At 34.5% G+C, this 22,034-nt stretch overlaps 1 protein-coding gene across 1 annotated transcript in view; it reads left to right on the forward strand.

Moving 5' to 3' along the window:
- Positions 1-22,034, forward strand: part of cps1 (carbamoyl-phosphate synthase 1) — a 64,422-nt gene that overhangs the window by 35,092 nt on the left and 7,296 nt on the right. The window contains exons 30-34 of the mRNA XM_022740572.1: positions 14,822-14,929; positions 15,182-15,271; positions 15,595-15,765; positions 20,648-20,722; positions 20,854-20,952. Of these exons, the coding sequence (XP_022596293.1) occupies positions 14,822-14,929; positions 15,182-15,271; positions 15,595-15,765; positions 20,648-20,722; positions 20,854-20,952 (543 nt within the window). The remainder of the gene's footprint in view (positions 1-14,821; positions 14,930-15,181; positions 15,272-15,594; positions 15,766-20,647; positions 20,723-20,853; positions 20,953-22,034) is intronic.

Below are 22,034 nucleotides of genomic sequence, written 5' to 3' on the forward strand. Positions count from 1 at the left end.
ACAATACTATGATTTTTTTTCCCATTTTTATGCCTTGCTATACTATGACGTTTTTTGAGGTTTTAAGCCATACTATACTATGACGTTTTTTATGCCTTATAATACTATGATTTTTTTTTCCATTTTTATGCCTTGCTATACTATGACGTTTTTTGACGTTTTAAGCCATACTTTACTGTGACGTTTTTTATGCCTTACAATACTATGACGTTTTTTGAGGTTTTAAGCCATACTATACTATGACGTTTTTTATGCCTTACTAAACTATGATTTTTTTTTTCCATTTTTATGCCTTGCTATACTATGACGTTTTTTGACGTTTTAAGCCATACTATACTATGACGTTTTTCATGTTTTTTATGCCTTACTAAAGTATGATTTTTTTTCCATTTTTATGCCTTGCTATACTATGACGTTTTTTGACGTTTTAAGCCATACTATACTATGACGTTTTTTATGCCTTACAATACTATGATTTTTTTTCCATTTTTATGCCTTGCTATACTATGACGTTTTTTGACGTTTTAAGCCATACTATACTATGACGTTTTTTATGCCTTACAATACTATGATTTTTTTTCCATTTTTATGCCTTGCTATACTATGACGTTTTTTGACGTTTTAAGCCATACTATACTATGACGTTTTTTATGCCTTACAATACTATGATTTTTTTTCCATTTTTATGCCTTGCTATACTATGACGTTTTTTGACGTTTTAAGCCATACTATACTATGACGTTTTTTATGCCTTACAATACTATGATTTTTTTTCCATTTTTATGCCTTGCTATACTATGACGTTTTTTGACGTTTTAAGCCATACTATACTATGACGTTTTTTATGCCTTACAATACTATGATTTTTTTTCCATTTTTATGCCTTGCTATACTATGACGTTTTTTGACGTTTTAAGCCATACTATACTATGACGTTTTTTATGCCTTACAATACTATGATTTTTTTTCCATTTTTATGCCTTGCTATACTATGACGTTTTTTGACGTTTTAAGCCATACTATACTATGACGTTTTTTATGCCTTACAATACTATGATTTTTTTTCCATTTTTATGCCTTGCTATACTATGACGTTTTTTGACGTTTTAAGCCATACTATACTATGACGTTTTTTATGCCTTACAATACTATGATTTTTTTTCCATTTTTATGCCTTGCTATACTATGACGTTTTTTGACGTTTTAAGCCATACTATACTATGACGTTTTTTATGCCTTACAATACTATGATTTTTTTTCCATTTTTATGCCTTGCTATACTATGACGTTTTTTGACGTTTTAAGCCATACTATACTATGACGTTTTTTATGCCTTACAATACTATGATTTTTTTTCCATTTTTATGCCTTGCTATACTATGACGTTTTTTGACGTTTTAAGCCATACTATACTATGACGTTTTTTATGCCTTACAATACTATGATTTTTTTTCCATTTTTATGCCTTGCTATACTATGACGTTTTTTGACGTTTTAAGCCATACTATACTATGACGTTTTTTATGCCTTACAATACTATGATTTTTTTTCCATTTTTATGCCTTGCTATACTATGACGTTTTTTGACGTTTTAAGCCATACTATACTATGACGTTTTTTATGCCTTACAATACTATGATTTTTTTTCCATTTTTATGCCTTGCTATACTATGACGTTTTTTGACGTTTTAAGCCATACTATACTATGACGTTTTTTATGCCTTACAATACTATGATTTTTTTTCCATTTTTATGCCTTGCTATACTATGACGTTTTTTGACGTTTTAAGCCATACTATACTATGACGTTTTTTATGCCTTACAATACTATGATTTTTTTTCCATTTTTATGCCTTGCTATACTATGACGTTTTTTGACGTTTTAAGCCATACTATACTATGACGTTTTTTATGCCTTACAATACTATGATTTTTTTTCCATTTTTATGCCTTGCTATACTATGACGTTTTTTGACGTTTTAAGCCATACTATACTATGACGTTTTTTATGCCTTACAATACTATGATTTTTTTTCCATTTTTATGCCTTGCTATACTATGACGTTTTTTGACGTTTTAAGCCATACTATACTATGACGTTTTTTATGCCTTACAATACTATGATTTTTTTTCCATTTTTATGCCTTGCTATACTATGACGTTTTTTGACGTTTTAAGCCATACTATACTATGACGTTTTTTATGCCTTACAATACTATGATTTTTTTTCCATTTTTATGCCTTGCTATACTATGACGTTTTTTGACGTTTTAAGCCATACTATACTATGACGTTTTTTATGCCTTACAATACTATGATTTTTTTTCCATTTTTATGCCTTGCTATACTATGACGTTTTTTGACGTTTTAAGCCATACTATACTATGACGTTTTTTATGCCTTACAATACTATGATTTTTTTTCCATTTTTATGCCTTGCTATACTATGACGTTTTTTGACGTTTTAAGCCATACTATACTATGACGTTTTTTATGCCTTACAATACTATGATTTTTTTTCCATTTTTATGCCTTGCTATACTATGACGTTTTTTGACGTTTTAAGCCATACTATACTATGACGTTTTTTATGCCTTACAATACTATGATTTTTTTTCCATTTTTATGCCTTGCTATACTATGACGTTTTTTGACGTTTTAAGCCATACTATACTATGACGTTTTTTATGCCTTACAATACTATGATTTTTTTTCCATTTTTATGCCTTGCTATACTATGACGTTTTTTGACGTTTTAAGCCATACTATACTATGACGTTTTTTATGCCTTACAATACTATGATTTTTTTTCCATTTTTATGCCTTGCTATACTATGACGTTTTTTGACGTTTTAAGCCATACTATACTATGACGTTTTTTATGCCTTACAATACTATGATTTTTTTTCCATTTTTATGCCTTGCTATACTATGACGTTTTTTGACGTTTTAAGCCATACTATACTATGACGTTTTTCATGTTTTTTATGCCTTACTAAAGTATGATTTTTTTTCCATTTTTATGCCTTGCTATACTATGACGTTTTTTGACGTTTTAAGCCATACTATACTATGACGTTTTTTATGCCTTACTATACTATGATTTTTTTTTTCCATTTTTATGCCTTGCTATACTATGACGTTTTTTGACGTTTTAAGCCATACTATACTATGACGTTTTTTATGCCTTACAATACTATGATTTTTTTTCCATTTTTATGCCTTGCTATACTATGACGTTTTTTGACGTTTTAAGCCATACTATACTATGACGTTTTTTATGCCTTACAATACTATGATTTTTTTTCCATTTTTATGCCTTGCTATACTATGACGTTTTTTGACGTTTTAAGCCATACTATACTATGACGTTTTTTATGCCTTACAATACTATGATTTTTTTTCCATTTTTATGCCTTGCTATACTATGACGTTTTTTGACGTTTTAAGCCATACTATACTATGACGTTTTTTATGCCTTACAATACTATGATTTTTTTTCCATTTTTATGCCTTGCTATACTATGACGTTTTTTGACGTTTTAAGCCATACTATACTATGACGTTTTTTATGCCTTACAATACTATGATTTTTTTTCCATTTTTATGCCTTGCTATACTATGACGTTTTTTGACGTTTTAAGCCATACTATACTATGACGTTTTTTATGCCTTACAATACTATGATTTTTTTTCCATTTTTATGCCTTGCTATACTATGACGTTTTTTGACGTTTTAAGCCATACTATACTATGACGTTTTTTATGCCTTACAATACTATGATTTTTTTTCCATTTTTATGCCTTGCTATACTATGACGTTTTTTGACGTTTTAAGCCATACTATACTATGACGTTTTTTATGCCTTACAATACTATGATTTTTTTTCCATTTTTATGCCTTGCTATACTATGACGTTTTTTGACGTTTTAAGCCATACTATACTATGACGTTTTTTATGCCTTACAATACTATGATTTTTTTTCCATTTTTATGCCTTGCTATACTATGACGTTTTTTGACGTTTTAAGCCATACTATACTATGACGTTTTTCATGTTTTTTATGCCTTACTAAAGTATGATTTTTTTTCCATTTTTATGCCTTGCTATACTATGACGTTTTTTGACGTTTTAAGCCATACTATACTATGACGTTTTTCATGTTTTTTATGCCTTACTAAAGTATGATTTTTTTTCCATTTTTATGCCTTGCTATACTATGACGTTTTTTGACGTTTTAAGCCATACTATACTATGACGTTTTTCATGTTTTTTATGCCTTACTAAAGTATGATTTTTTTTCCATTTTTATGCCTTGCTATACTATGACGTTTTTTGACGTTTTAAGCCATACTATACTATGACGTTTTTTATGCCTTACAATACTATGATTTTTTTTCCATTTTTATGCCTTGCTATACTATGACGTTTTTTGACGTTTTAAGCCATACTATACTATGACGTTTTTTATGCCTTACAATACTATGATTTTTTTTCCATTTTTATGCCTTGCTATACTATGACGTTTTTTGACGTTTTAAGCCATACTATACTATGACGTTTTTTATGCCTTACAATACTATGATTTTTTTTCCATTTTTATGCCTTGCTATACTATGACGTTTTTTGACGTTTTAAGCCATACTATACTATGACGTTTTTTATGCCTTACAATACTATGATTTTTTTTCCATTTTTATGCCTTGCTATACTATGACGTTTTTTGACGTTTTAAGCCATACTATACTATGACGTTTTTTATGCCTTACAATACTATGATTTTTTTTCCATTTTTATGCCTTGCTATACTATGACGTTTTTTGACGTTTTAAGCCATACTATACTATGACGTTTTTTATGCCTTACAATACTATGATTTTTTTTCCATTTTTATGCCTTGCTATACTATGACGTTTTTTGACGTTTTAAGCCATACTATACTATGACGTTTTTTATGCCTTACAATACTATGATTTTTTTTCCATTTTTATGCCTTGCTATACTATGACGTTTTTTGACGTTTTAAGCCATACTATACTATGACGTTTTTTATGCCTTACAATACTATGATTTTTTTTCCATTTTTATGCCTTGCTATACTATGACGTTTTTTGACGTTTTAAGCCATACTATACTATGACGTTTTTTATGCCTTACAATACTATGATTTTTTTTCCATTTTTATGCCTTGCTATACTATGACGTTTTTTGACGTTTTAAGCCATACTATACTATGACGTTTTTTATGCCTTACAATACTATGATTTTTTTTCCATTTTTATGCCTTGCTATACTATGACGTTTTTTGACGTTTTAAGCCATACTATACTATGACGTTTTTTATGCCTTACAATACTATGATTTTTTTTCCATTTTTATGCCTTGCTATACTATGACGTTTTTTGACGTTTTAAGCCATACTATACTATGACGTTTTTTATGCCTTACAATACTATGATTTTTTTTCCATTTTTATGCCTTGCTATACTATGACGTTTTTTGACGTTTTAAGCCATACTATACTATGACGTTTTTTATGCCTTACAATACTATGATTTTTTTTCCATTTTTATGCCTTGCTATACTATGACGTTTTTTGACGTTTTAAGCCATACTATACTATGACGTTTTTTATGCCTTACAATACTATGATTTTTTTTCCATTTTTATGCCTTGCTATACTATGACGTTTTTTGACGTTTTAAGCCATACTATACTATGACGTTTTTTATGCCTTACAATACTATGATTTTTTTTCCATTTTTATGCCTTGCTATACTATGACGTTTTTTGACGTTTTAAGCCATACTATACTATGACGTTTTTTATGCCTTACAATACTATGATTTTTTTTCCATTTTTATGCCTTGCTATACTATGACGTTTTTTGACGTTTTAAGCCATACTATACTATGACGTTTTTTATGCCTTACAATACTATGATTTTTTTTCCATTTTTATGCCTTGCTATACTATGACGTTTTTTGACGTTTTAAGCCATACTATACTATGACGTTTTTTATGCCTTACAATACTATGATTTTTTTTCCATTTTTATGCCTTGCTATACTATGACGTTTTTTGACGTTTTAAGCCATACTATACTATGACGTTTTTTATGCCTTACAATACTATGATTTTTTTTCCATTTTTATGCCTTGCTATACTATGACGTTTTTTGACGTTTTAAGCCATACTATACTATGACGTTTTTTATGCCTTACAATACTATGATTTTTTTTCCATTTTTATGCCTTGCTATACTATGACGTTTTTTGACGTTTTAAGCCATACTATACTATGACGTTTTTTATGCCTTACAATACTATGATTTTTTTTCCATTTTTATGCCTTGCTATACTATGACGTTTTTTGACGTTTTAAGCCATACTATACTATGACGTTTTTTATGCCTTACAATACTATGATTTTTTTTCCATTTTTATGCCTTGCTATACTATGACGTTTTTTGACGTTTTAAGCCATACTATACTATGACGTTTTTTATGCCTTACAATACTATGATTTTTTTTCCATTTTTATGCCTTGCTATACTATGACGTTTTTTGACGTTTTAAGCCATACTATACTATGACGTTTTTTATGCCTTACAATACTATGATTTTTTTTCCATTTTTATGCCTTGCTATACTATGACGTTTTTTGACGTTTTAAGCCATACTATACTATGACGTTTTTTATGCCTTACAATACTATGATTTTTTTTCCATTTTTATGCCTTGCTATACTATGACGTTTTTTGACGTTTTAAGCCATACTATACTATGACGTTTTTTATGCCTTACAATACTATGATTTTTTTTCCATTTTTATGCCTTGCTATACTATGACGTTTTTTGACGTTTTAAGCCATACTATACTATGACGTTTTTTATGCCTTACAATACTATGATTTTTTTTCCATTTTTATGCCTTGCTATACTATGACGTTTTTTGACGTTTTAAGCCATACTATACTATGACGTTTTTTATGCCTTACAATACTATGATTTTTTTTCCATTTTTATGCCTTGCTATACTATGACGTTTTTTGACGTTTTAAGCCATACTATACTATGACGTTTTTTATGCCTTACAATACTATGATTTTTTTTCCATTTTTATGCCTTGCTATACTATGACGTTTTTTGACGTTTTAAGCCATACTATACTATGACGTTTTTTATGCCTTACAATACTATGATTTTTTTTCCATTTTTATGCCTTGCTATACTATGACGTTTTTTGACGTTTTAAGCCATACTATACTATGACGTTTTTTATGCCTTACAATACTATGATTTTTTTTCCATTTTTATGCCTTGCTATACTATGACGTTTTTTGACGTTTTAAGCCATACTATACTATGACGTTTTTTATGCCTTACAATACTATGATTTTTTTTCCATTTTTATGCCTTGCTATACTATGACGTTTTTTGACGTTTTAAGCCATACTATACTATGACGTTTTTTATGCCTTACAATACTATGATTTTTTTTCCATTTTTATGCCTTGCTATACTATGACGTTTTTTGACGTTTTAAGCCATACTATACTATGACGTTTTTTATGCCTTACAATACTATGATTTTTTTTCCATTTTTATGCCTTGCTATACTATGACGTTTTTTGACGTTTTAAGCCATACTATACTATGACGTTTTTTATGCCTTACAATACTATGATTTTTTTTCCATTTTTATGCCTTGCTATACTATGACGTTTTTTGACGTTTTAAGCCATACTATACTATGACGTTTTTTATGCCTTACAATACTATGATTTTTTTTCCATTTTTATGCCTTGCTATACTATGACGTTTTTTGACGTTTTAAGCCATACTATACTATGACGTTTTTTATGCCTTACAATACTATGATTTTTTTTCCATTTTTATGCCTTGCTATACTATGACGTTTTTTGACGTTTTAAGCCATACTATACTATGACGTTTTTTATGCCTTACAATACTATGATTTTTTTTCCATTTTTATGCCTTGCTATACTATGACGTTTTTTGACGTTTTAAGCCATACTATACTATGACGTTTTTTATGCCTTACAATACTATGATTTTTTTTCCATTTTTATGCCTTGCTATACTATGACGTTTTTTGACGTTTTAAGCCATACTATACTATGACGTTTTTTATGCCTTACAATACTATGATTTTTTTTCCATTTTTATGCCTTGCTATACTATGACGTTTTTTGACGTTTTAAGCCATACTATACTATGACGTTTTTCATGTTTTTTATGCCTTACTAAAGTATGATTTTTTTTTTCCATTTTTATGCCTTGCTATACTATGACGTTTTTTGACGTTTTAAGCCATACTATACTCTGACGTTTTTCATGTTTTTTATGCCTTACTAAACTATGATTTTTTTTTTCCATTTTTATGCCTTGCTATACTATGACGTTTTTTGACGTTTTAAGCCATACTATACTCTGACGTTTTTCATGTTTTTTATGCCTTACTAAAGTATGATTTTTTTTCCATTTTTATGCCTTGCTATACTATGACGTTTTTTGACGTTTTAAGCCATACTATACTATGACGTTTTTCATGTTTTTTATGCCTTACTAAAGTATGATTTTTTTTCCATTTTTATGCCTTGCTATACTATGACGTTTTTTGACGTTTTAAGCCATACTATACTATGACGTTTTTTATGCCTTACAATACTATGATTTTTTTTCCATTTTTATGCCTTGCTATACTATGACGTTTTTTGACGTTTTAAGCCATACTATACTATGACGTTTTTTATGCCTTACAATACTATGATTTTTTTTCCATTTTTATGCCTTGCTATACTATGACGTTTTTTGACGTTTTAAGCCATACTATACTATGACGTTTTTCATGTTTTTTATGCCTTACTAAACTATGATTTTTTTTCTATTTTATTCCTTGTTATATGATATTTTTTGACGTTTTAAGCCATACTATACTTTGACGTTTTCCATGTTTTTTATGCCTTACTAAACTATGATTTTTTTTCCATTTTTATGCCTTACTATACTATGATGTTTTTTGACTTTTCAAGCCCTACTATACTATGACTTTTTTTGACAATTAATGCCTTATTATACTATGACATTTTTTGACGTTTTAAGACCTAGTATATTATGACGTTTTTTTACTTTTTATGCCTTAGTAGAGTATGACTTTTTCTTTTTTGCCATACTATAGCATGACTTTTTTGACAATTAATGCCTTACTATACTATGACATTTTTTGACGTTTTAAGACCTACTATATTATGACGTTTTTTTACTTTTTATGCCTTAGTAGAGTATGACTTTTTCTTTTTTGCCTTACTAAACTATGATTTTTTTTCCATTTTTATGCCTTACTATACTATGACGATTTTTACCTTAATATACTATGACGTTTTTTGACGTTTTAAGCCCTAATATACTATGACGTTTTTTCATGTTTTTATGCCTTACTATACTATGACTTTTTTTGGACGTTTCAAGTCCTACTATACTGCAATGTTTTTTCATGTTTTTATGCCTTACTATACTATGACGATTTTAGGCATTTTCATTCCTTATTCTACTCTGACGTTTTATGCCTTATTTTTGACATTTTTATCCTTACTATACTATGACATTTTTTTTTTTTTTTACAATTTTTGCCTTACTATACTGTGACGTTTTTTATGCCTTACTATACTATGATTTTTTTTCCTTTTTTATGCCTTACTATACTGTGACGTTTTTTGAAATTTTAAGCCCTGCTATATTATGACATTTTTTGATAATTTATGCCTTACATTATGACTTTTTTGACGTTTTAAGCTCTACCATACTATGACGTTTTTTCATGTTTTTATGCCTTAGTATATTATGAGTTTTTCTTTTTTGCCATACTATAGCATGACATTCTTTGACAATTTATGCCTTACAATACTATGACTTTTTTGACGTTTTAAGCTTTACTATACTATGACGTTTTTTCATGTTTTTATGCCTTACTATACTATGATTTTCTTCCTTTTTTATGTCTTAGTATACTATGAAGTTTTTAAACATTTTCATTCCTTATTCTGCTGTGACGTTTCATGCCTTATTTTTTGACATTTTTATACTTTACTATACTATTACGTTTTTTAAGTATTTATGCTTTACTGTACTATGACTTTCTTATGACTTATGCCTTAGTATATTATGACGTTTTTTGACTTTTCATGTCTTAGTATACTATGACTTTTTTTTTTTTGCTATACTATAGCATGATATTTTTAGACAATATAGCCTTAGTATACTATGACCTTTTTTTGACGTTTTAACCGTTACTATACTAAGACAATTTTTGACTTCATATGCCTCAGTATACTATGACTTTTTTTTTTGGCATACTATAGCATGACATTTTTTGACAATTTATGCCTTCCTATACTATGACGTTTTTTGACGTTTTAAGCTCTACTATGATGTTTTTTGACTTTTTATGCTTTAGTATAGTAAGACTTTTTTTTATTTTGCCATACTATAGCATGACATTTTTTGACAATTTTTGCCTTACTATACTATGACTTTTTTGACGTTTTAAGCCTTACTATTCTATGACGAATTTTGACTTTATATGCCTTAGTATACTATGACTTTTTTCTTGCCATACAATAGCATGACATTTTTAGAGAATTTGATTTTTTTTTGACGTTTTAAGCCCTCCTATACTTTGAAGTTTTTTGTCTACTATATTATTACCATATTATGACATTTTTATGCCTTACTATGCTGTGACGTTTTCATGAAAAGATCAGACAAGACAAGATATATCTTTATTGATCCTCTATAGAGGAAATTCTAATTGACACAGCAGCAGCACAAGGGGTTAAATGTAATAAAGAAATATAATAAGAATAGAAACAGAATCTAGAGTAAATAAGATCATTAGAAATACTATATACAATAACTTAAGAAGGTAAGCATTTCTAAACATGAATAGGCTTTTCTATACGAGTAGGCTTTTGTACATGTGCAAATATAAACAGATATAAAGAATTAGTCGATTGATTCAGTTTGTCCGGGTTCTATTGTTATATACAGATTCGAGTCTTTAAACTGCGGGTGCTTTGGCGTTGTGTAGTCTCCTGAGCTGTCTCAGTTCAGCACAGAGGGGATAAGAGAGGTTGTCCATGATAGGTTTCAGCTTTCCTCTCATCCTCTTCTCTGTCACTGCCTCCACACTGTCCAGTTCTATCCCCACCACAGAGCGGGCCATCTTCACATACTTCATATTCAAAGTGCCGCAGCTCCCTATGCCTACCCCCAGCACACTATAGCAAAGAAGATGACACTGGCCACCACAGACTGGTAGAACATCCATACTACATACATACTAAAATGCATAGGCAGACAGATACTTTATTTATCGTTTCCAGTAGCTCACTGGTAATAATAATAATAACAGTTAATAATAACTTCCTTTGGCAGAGTTGTTTTATAGCCTGATGGCAGTGGGAACAAAGGATCTCCTGAACCTCTCTGTTTTGCAGCCCAGCGAGATGACACATTTGCTGCAGCTGTAGCTGCTTCTCTGTCCTGCCAGAACATTGTGGAGAGGGTGGTTGGTATTGTCTAAGATGGCTTCCATCTTACATTGCAATGCATCTCTCCACAACAGTCCTGAGTGAGTCCAGACTCCTGCCAAGCACAGACCCAGCCTTTTTGACCAGCTCATCCAGTCTCCCTGTGTTCATGTCTGACATGCTGCTGCCCCAGCAGACTGCAGTATAAAAAAAAGTACACTGGCCACCACTGACTGATAAAACATGTGCAGCATTTCACTGCAGACATCAAAGGACCTGAGCTCTGCCCCTTCCGGTAGATGGCATCCGTGTTCAGGGACCAGTCCAGTTTACTGTCCAGGTGCACTCCTAGATATTTATAAGTGTGCACCTACTCAGTGTCATTCCCTCTAGTGTTGACTGGCTGAAGGGTGAGTCTAGACCTCCAAAAGTCAATGACCATCTCCTTGGTCTTGGAGGTGTTCAGAAGGTGGCAGTTCTTGTTGCTCCATTCACTGAAGGCCATCGTCAGATCCCTGTACTCCTCTTCCTGCACGTTCCTGATACATGCCACAATAGCAATGACCTACACCCTTGACTTCTGTGTTGAGAAAGAGTGCAGTGCAGAAGTATGCTGTCAGCAGTCCTGTAGAGAAGAGGTTTCAGTTAGCAGCAGTGCTAACCTGGTGCTGAGAGCCATGCTTGTCCCACACCTGGAATTGAGCAGAGAGAGAACAGCTGAGTTTTGTTGGCATGGTAGCTGGTGATGCCCTGGGCCACATGTCACACAATGACCAATACTACCTGGTTGTTAGGCACCTGAGTGGGTTTCACACCCAGGTGTGAAAGGTATACGACACTGGGGGACAGAATTGAAGTGGCTGTTCTTTGTCTGTGCACACAAAAGAACATGTGGCCTCCACCATTTGAATGGACTGAGGTCCAACACCAGTTATACAGGCTTTTGTCTGTAACCATTGCCATGCCATTGTGTTGTCAGTACGTATATGGAAAGACAACATACACCAGACCTATTATGTTCTGCCTGCTTTAATTACAAGCACCAAAACGTAGGTTTCATACAGTATACATTCTCTACATAATGTAACATAGTTTTGCACTACAACAACATTATTTGTCTATCTTGTCTGTATATTGACACCCTGACCATATTTTAATATATAACCGTAACATTGTTATTAATCTCAGTAGTCTCGCCTTATTCAGTCCTCCATTATTTTTCCTATTAAATGGAGAGGTATAAAAGATAGTGAGCCCAGTAGATGAATAAAGTGGAAGTAATCTCATCCATCTTCAATGAAAAGATGTAACAGCCCAGACAGATCTGATAGGGAGACTGGAATACATGAAAACCAAAATCCAGGAAAGTGGTGCCACTAAATCATTTTTGTCTTTTTTACATTAGATCAGTTTAGGGTTTTCATACCTGATTGACATGCGCCACAGATATGCGTTTTTTTTTTTTTTTTTTTCAAACTTTTACCTTGTTCATGATTAATTAACGATTACTTTGGTGCTTATCGGTCTCTTTTTTTTTTTTTTTTAGCCAATACACTCTTCATATTCTGCAATGTGATTGTGTGTCAAGTAACTAAACAAATTGATGGTGTTACCTATCCATGTTGCATTCACCATTGTCTGGTAGACGTAACTGATGAGACCCATTCAGTAAATGAGGCAGATGTCTGCATCAGTGTTTCCAAAAGTCTCAGTTTCTGCCCATCCAGATGACAGCACAAAACCAGTTGTTTGAGTTTTCAAACTAAAACGGGCCGGCAAAAGTCTCTTTTTTAGAGGCTCGAAAACTCTGGAGTAGTGTGGAAGTAAATGTAGCAAAAGTGATGCATTTTAAAACTAAAACTTATTAGTGTGGACGAAACCTGAGGCTCAGTGTTTGCGCTCATGTCATCAATATTGCTAGCTTCGCTTTGAATTAACAGTTAACACAGACCAATGTTAGTAGGATGGGGCGGAGGCGCGTAACTGAACATGATTTTTTTTTAAGGGGACAGTTCATGAACACATGCATTGGGGAAGTATTAACCGAATTAACCAACATGAGTTTTTGATACTTTTTCCGTTAATTGTAAATTTGTTGCTCTATTATGAATGTTATGCACATATATGCTAATATTATGTTCAACCTAGTTTGTTTCAAAGAATGTTATGGAAAACTCCTAAAATACTTGAATCCATTTATTGGAAAGTTACCTGTTTATGTTTCATTTCCTCTCCTGTTGAACTGCATCTTTTATAAGTTTAAAAGTAAAAGTGTGTTCAGATTTCAGTGTTACTTGAAAGTCACAAAAGAAGAACATTCTATCAAATACTGAAAGCTAGATGTTTAAGATGTCCCATTTAATCATGGAAGTCTCAGATTAACAGTAAAATGGAAAACTTAAAATTGTTTAATTGTTAGCATTGTAAGTTGCAGTACACAGCAGAGCCACCTGGGTACTTGTCCTCAATGCCCTGTCTATTTTTCTATTGTCTAGGCCCTGGGAGTCATTTCAAGGGTGTCAGTTTGAACGTGGGCAAACCAGTTGTATGGTAGATTTTCTCTCTCTACTTTCCCTGAATGCAGCCCCTCCTTTATCTTCAGTATCACATTAACAAGCTGTCCATTCATTGAATACCAAACAGGCTTCATTATTCCTGGCCAGCCTATGTATGTGTGTGAGAGAGAGTGAGTATATGTGTGGGAGAGTGGAAAAGTCAGAGATAATACATATTAATTACAGACTCTATCTGAAGAGTGCTAATGAATGCGGTGGTTAGCAGCAGTTTAAATGAACTAATGACACAGCAGCTCATTTACAGACACACACATTCGCAGTTGCTTGGTGATACAAATCTCCTTTCCTGTGGATGAAATGTTGGAAGTTATTCTTTTGACACTGCATATGCACGTGCATGGTTACTTACCAGCTCTGTCAACAAGTATGGGCCCTTTTTCCTTTCTCCTGAGCCCTTTTTCAGTCAGGTCAACAGTGTTGACTGAATATATTTCCTCTACATGCAGTGCATCACTCACTGTTTTAGAACTGTCTCAACATATTTTGACACTGCACTTTTGTATACTATTTTGCACAGTGACATACTGTATAAATACATCCAGTCTGGAGACCATCTGCCTCTAAGTCTGTAAAAATCTCATCAGAGAACAGGGTGTAAAGGCTGAGTTGCTTTGGATTTCTGTTTTATTAGAGTTATAATCAGTATGCAAATATTTTAAGTGTGACATAATCACTGCGTGTCTGTCCAGGTTCTGGTCCATGCCATAACAGAGCACGTGGAGGACGCTGGGGTTCACTCAGGAGATGCCACCCTAATGCTACCAACCCAGACTATTAGCCAGGGGGCACTAGAAAAGGTCAGTTAAATTATCCTCAGCATTTACATAGTGACTCGAACCATTTCAACTGTAGTATAATTTTTGATGAACAAGTTCATGTTCTATAGAAAACAAGCTCTTTAACTCTTTTCCATGTGTAGTTAAACCATGATGTGCTTATGCATTTTTTTCTCCATCATATCTGTATAGGGAGATACTGTGGTATGAAACACTTTACAGACAACCTCGTATATATTACCTATGTCTGTTTTCTTTTTCCATTGCTCTCAGGTTAAGACTGCCACCCGCAAAATTGCACAAGCTTTTGAAATTTCAGGACCCTTTAACACTCAGTTTCTGGTTAAAGGCAATGATGTCATGGTAGGTATTATTTCCCAGGGTATGACAAAATGATAGATTGGCATTTTCACATCTGGTTGCAGCAAATGCAATTCACTCACAAACTGAAATCACCTTGTCTTGGGGTTTTATGATCAATGTTGCCTTAAATTTTGATGTTCCAGCTACAGTACACATACAGAAAATGTGTATGTATATATTTTTGCCATTTGTTCCACGTGTGTGCATCGGTAATCTATGTATTTGCACAGAGCGTGTTTATCTGTTGATTAGCCTTAGCCAATGTGCACATTAACTTGTCTTCTTTTTTGCAATGACACTATTTGTGCTGTGTATCCTTTTAGGTGATAGAGTGTAATCTGCGGGCGTCACGCTCCTTCCCTTTTGTATCAAAAACAATCAGCGTGGACTTTATCAATGTGGCAACCAAAGTGATGGTGGGAGAGCCTTTGGATGAGGCCAGCCTGCCCTCGCTGGAGAAACCCATCATTCCCGTAGACTATGTTGGCATCAAGGTGAGAAAACTGAAATAACTGTTTACAGCTGGGGACTGTGGGACTGGCTTTCTTCAGTCTTCTTAATTTGTTTTATTTTAATGTTAATTTTACTACAGAGAGTGAATGGATGGATGTATGGATAAATAAATTAATAAGAAATTGATGGCCCTATAAGTAAGTGAGGCCTCAACAACACAACAAGCATGCTCTTGTCATTGGCTGCCCTGTGAAATGGTTTTGTAACAGGGCAAGCAGGGCTTTGATGCAGTTATAAGAACCAGAATTATAATCATGATAAGCATTTTTTTTGCAGAAGACATGTCATAGTAGGAAAAGCACAGGTGTAAATATGACAGTTAATTATGTAAGTTTCAGGGTCCTGGTATTGTGCATGCTGGCTCACGGTCACACTGTCATGACTTAGTGGGACACTTGAATAGAATGTAGCTTTTTGTTAATGTCATTAGTAACACCTGTGCTTTTCTGTGCCTTCTAAGCAACGGGAAAACTACATTTCCTTTGCAGCTCTCCTCTGTATTTACTGACAGGGATTTTTAATAGTATACAATGTGTTTTAAAGGTTTTTATATGCCTATTGAGTTGTGAATTGTTCTCAAAGCCAAAACTACAACGGTGAGCTGAGGGGTAATAGCTACCTGTTACAAGTCCCTAATAACCATGTTTCGGAGCTTCCTATAGTCTGATATATTATGTATAGTCGGAAAATTAGTTCCTATGTAAAGAGCCCTACTTGGGTGATGTCTTAATAGGTAGTGCAGGCTCTGCTAGTGCAACTTTCTTTGGATCACATAACAAAGACAGCAATTACTGCTCCATCCTGTCTACTAGGCATGATGGTGGGGAGTAGTAGGTGCTTTCTCATACTGGCTGGGAGGCTTACTTCTTAGATTGGGTATGAGAGAGTTTACGTGTCGCCAGCTGTTCCAAAGCTATTTTTTCCAAAGTAATTTCTCCCTCTAATTACAACAGAGCTGCTGTAACAATGGCTGTAGTTTGGAGCCAATCACGCAGGTATAATCCCCCACTCCTCCTCACCACCTAAAGTTTTCAATTTCTAGGCTGCACAGTGGTGAGGAATATTAATCAGAGCTCTGAATACTCCAGGCACCAAGCTTAAAAGACTTCCAGAGTTTACTTGGAGTCTACGATACAGACTTCATATACCCTGACTGATACAGGCTGTGCTGGAAACTGTGCCACATTACATGACGATTGTTTAATGAAGTAGTGCTAATTTCTTTCTTCCCGTTAAACACATTACTGCCGCCATAACATCAAGCCCCCACTGTAAACACACTGTGATGTCTGAAACTATTATACAGCCTTTGTAGCCTGAAGTGTGTGCCATCAATATGTATTCACACTAAGTTCACTGTATCATCACAAGGTTCAAGTCATTGTCATCCAGAGACACCATCTTCATTTATCTCTCATTCCTTCTCAACCTCACTCTGTTGCTCTTGCTGTCTCTTTCCTCTGACAGTCCCTTGTTTGAGGCCATGTTGTTTTCTTTTCACTAACAAGTCCCCATTGTGTAATTTCTGTCTCTATACACAAACTCATAGGAACGATAACACAGTTGTATTTATGACACTAAGAGGAAGAAGAGCATGAAAACAACATCTGAGGAGGAGGAAGCTGATTTGGTGTCCGTCCCCTGTGTACACTTAATGGCTGAAGAAAAATAACCTCCAACTGTTGGATATTTTGTCCCCTTGACCATGGCATGCAAGGCATTATGGTGACTCCTGAAATAGACACATTCTTGTGAACCTAATGACCCAAGAAAAACCAAGCTCGAAACGTCGTAGACATCATAAACATAGAAACACTTTAATGTAAGGAGGCTATGTTAATGCCAAGTATAACTGGAGAAACTGCACGTTAGCACAGAAATATCTGCTCGTTATGAGTCATATAATGATTACTACATATATCCACCCTGTCAGATAATGTGTCACATAGTTTTATCTCCCACATGTACATATGATACACTGAAAATTCTTGCCTACTGACATCTGTGCTTTGACTTCTGGCTGTTATACAGTTTTAGACATTTGCACTAACACACTTCTCTATATAGGGAGTCATTTGACAGAATACATTTATTTCACCTTTGAATGGGTCACTATATATGGAACTTTATTGCTTTAAATAATTTTTGACATTTTTTTAACAGGTATCTATCAAAGTTTTATCCTTTCTTTTGAATTTTTTCCAGATTTTTAGCCTGCGACAGTCCAGCTGCTGCCACTCAGGAAGAGAAATTTTTTTAAATCCCCTCCCACTCCCACAATTTTCTCTCTTTATTCCCAAATGATACACTGAAACACCACTGTCACTAATGCTACATGTACTACATGTGTGTACTAGCTACACTCTGGAATCCACACCAAAAACAACAGCAGTCACCTCGTACTGGCCATCTAGAAATTCAAAAGCAGTCCCCTTTAAGGAAAAAAAGAAACTCACCTTGTAATGCCCTACCAACTATTTAGCTCTCCTTTCCACATCGGGTCACATCAGGAGTTTTCAGAACATGGAACCTTATCAAAATATCTGTCATTTGCAGTATCATTAAAAGAAAAAAAAACCCTACAGATTAATGAATCGTTCATTAATGACAATGAATAATGAATTACCATTCATTAATCTGTAGGTACAAAATGTAGCTGTTAATTTCCATTCAGCTGGGAATATAAAGACATTTACACAGGTGCCACTTCCGCCTCCAACAAGGCCCACAGTGAGCAACAATGTTATGTGGAAATGTCTTACTTTATTCATTCCTTTTTCCACTGGAGCTCAGCTGCTGCCCCAAGATAACATTGTTCATGTTGCGGAGCCTCGCAGTTCTACTGTCTGTTAGGAGTGGGCGGTCGGTGTGGGATAGGGAGATGGGGCGGTAATGTTTGTGTGTGTGTGCTGGTTGGATGCTGTGGTTAGAGAGGCTTGGTTACTGTGACAGTCACATACATCCTGTTACTAAGACACACCATTCTCTGTTCATGAAGACTTGTGTATGGTTTTCTCATTTTCACAGCATTTAAATCTCCCCGGGTGTTGGTGATGCCATTTTTCTCACTGCTTTCCTCTCTTTGCCTCTTGTTTGTGGTTAGATTATATTTCCACTTTCATATCTGCTTCGTAGTTTTAATGACTAAGAAGAGGCTGCAGTAGATTTGGTGGATAAGGATCCCTCTTCATTTGGATGATGTACAAATCAACTGTTCTGGATTTACATTTACTCAGAGACCTGCAAACGTCTCTGTGTCACTATTTCTTTGTTTCACAAATTGTCCTTTCTGCCATTTATATTATTGTAGTTCCTTGTCTTTTTTTTTTACTGTACAATCGAAAGTTCGCCCTCACTGTTATTCCATCTCTGTACGTGTTCGTCTCCCTCTATTTCATTTTCTTTTTTGGTTACATTCCACCATTTTATCTCTGCATACTTCCCTGTCTTTCTCCAACTCTTTGAACAAAGCCATGATAAGGGATGCTGGTTTTCTGTCTGCATTCTCTTCTTTTCGTCCCTTCTTACATTAGTATGCTAACATTACATTCAGCTGATTAGATAGCCCGCTTCAAGGATGAATCCCCCCCTTGTGGCCCTTGCCTCTACATGTGTGTGTGTGTGTGTCAGTGTGTGTGAACACATGAGCCACACAATGCCACACCTCCTTTCTTTCTTCTAGGTGATGGGGGTTGTCTTTTACATGAAAAAAAATAAGAATGGCTTTCCACATGGCGCCCCAATATTCTAAATTTGTCTGTAACACAATAACAAGCGGATGCTACGTTCTGCTCTTGTTCCTGCATTTTCCTGACAGTCATTTTCTCCTCTTTTAACTTTTGTAATTGTATCTCCTCCTTTCCTTCTCCTTTTGTTTTATTATGTAATTTTCCTTCTTACGTTCCCTGTCTGCACTCAAGTCATTTTATTAATTTCCTCTTATTTTTTTCTCTCCTCACTGTCTTCACTTCCTGACCTATCCTCCCAGTAGTCTTTCATTTTCTCTCTTCTAGTCCAAGCTTCCTTTCCTCTTCTGGCTCACCCTGGTGTTTCTTTGTCAGTGAAGCCACCTATTTTCTTTTCCCCTTCTTCTCAGCATGGAGACAGCATGTCAAACAGGTCATTAAAGAGACTGGTGTCCTGCAGTTTAAGAAGTCCTCTTCTTTTTGGATTTCCTTTTTTAGTCTGTACCAGCAGTTGTAATGTTAATTTTTTTAATTTTTAATCTAAGCGTCACCCTCTCTCTCCTCTGATTTTCTGATGTGCCCTTAAAGTTTTCTAGCTGAAGCAGTAATGGTGCTTTGCAAAATGAAATGATTGGTATTGGGTGAAAAAAATCGCTCATATTTGGTCTGTATGAGTTTTTATTTGTCATTAAACAGACAGTGACCTTTATTCTTCCATATACATATACAACTGCCAGCCTCAGTTCACTAGTTACTTTTTAAGGTAATGCAAGCTTTATTTCCCCTATAGGTGGCAGCAAATCCCTGAAGTGATTCCAGTTGACAACAAACATTCTGTATCATAATTAGAAATATGGCAAATGATTATCTATTGGTTGCTGTTTTATTGGATGTTCTTTTCTATTCCCCACTGCTTTGGTAATAGCAGTTGGTTTTCATGGTCAGTCAGTGGGAATTTGTATATAACTGGTCAACAATACAAGGAGAATGGGAAACCATCTTTGTGATTTAGCTGAACAAATGACATTGTGACTCAAGTGCTAGTTGCAACTAAACAAGGAGATTCCTAAAAGGACGTGGAGTTTCAATAGTAGCTCATTAGCATCACATGTGGTTATGTCCTATTATTTCAAAACCATGTCAAAACAAATCTTTCCCTCTTCCCTCCTTCCACCAGGCACCAATGTTCTCCTGGCCACGACTGAGGGATGCAGACCCTGTGCTTCGCTGTGAGATGGCCTCCACTGGAGAAGTGAGCAAATTGAAAACAATGGCACCCAATTTTTCCGTTAATTCTTGTGTAATTCTTTTTTCTCCCAACTAATTTGGAGAGTCAGTGTTTACAGTTACTCATGTGGGGTCTGTTCATGTGTTTTCTTGCAGGTGGCTTGTTTTGGACCAAACATTTATTCAGCCTTCCTGAAAGCTATGCTCTCCACAGGCTTCAAGCTGCCACAGAAGGGGATCCTTATTGGGATTCAGGTAAGACCTCGGCCATCTGGAGGTCCACTTGCCTCCTGTTTGTTTCCTTATGGTACCTCCTGCCCACAAGACACCCAATGTGAGGTGCCTTCTGAACAGGTGGCCTAAATCTTTTAGGGTATAAGCTTCTCACATTGCCAGCCTGGCACTCCTCAGTTTGTTTCACATCAAATCAAACCTTGATTTTTGCGACCACCAACTCTCATGTGACTTAAAACTATGATCAGCTCCTAAGTGACAAGGCGTGAATAATCTAGGGAGGAACGGATGATGCCCCTCAGATGAATGGAAAATATGCGGGAATCTAATGGTGATAATAAGAGGCACTAAACAGACATAAAACTCAATCAGTAACCAGTCAAAGAAACATGAGCCTCATTATAAAATCACCCAAGGTGTAAATGAACCGCTCATAAAAAAAAATAAAAAAAACGACAAAACCAGTGAAATGTAAAAATGTTTTCCTCATCAACCAAATGCTCTGTCAAAAGAAGTCTTGAATCCTCATTTCTAGATAATTGTGCTGCAACAACATCTCTCTACCCTTCCCAATCCACACCCACAGAAAAGAACAAAATGTAAGCCTGGGCTCTGTACTTTTTAATGACAGCACATTACATGAGTTTTAGTAATTAAGTCTCGCTGCTACCCTGGGTTGCCAAACTGTGAGTTTGACTAATGCAGCTTGAACAAAGCACTCACAACACTAGCTGTGTAATTGGTGCTCTTGGGGAACAGGTCCACTTCAAGGCAAGTGCCTGGGGTCACATACTCACTATAACATGGCTGACGAGCAGCAACAGTTAGGGTCGACATACAGAACACAGGGCAACACTGAGATTTACCTCCTACCGTTTAAACAAATATTGTGGTAGGGGGATTAAAATTGTTTTCATTTGACTGTGCAATCTTGTGAGGCAGTCTAGTGGAAAAGACTGTGGCCTCAAGCTTGAGGGCGGTAAATTTCAGTTTCACACAGGCAGTATTGAAATGTCATATTAGTATGGGGACTCCCTTGTACTAAACTGTTATTGTTGGTGCAGTATTCCTCATGTAGATGTGTTATGAATATTCTGCTGGCA

The sequence above is a fragment of the Seriola dumerili genome, unplaced genomic scaffold (genome assembly GCF_002260705.1).
Source record: "Seriola dumerili isolate Sdu_G_001 unplaced genomic scaffold, Sdu_1.0 BDQW01000052.1, whole genome shotgun sequence".
Classification (NCBI taxonomy): Eukaryota; Metazoa; Chordata; class Actinopteri; order Carangiformes; family Carangidae; genus Seriola; species Seriola dumerili.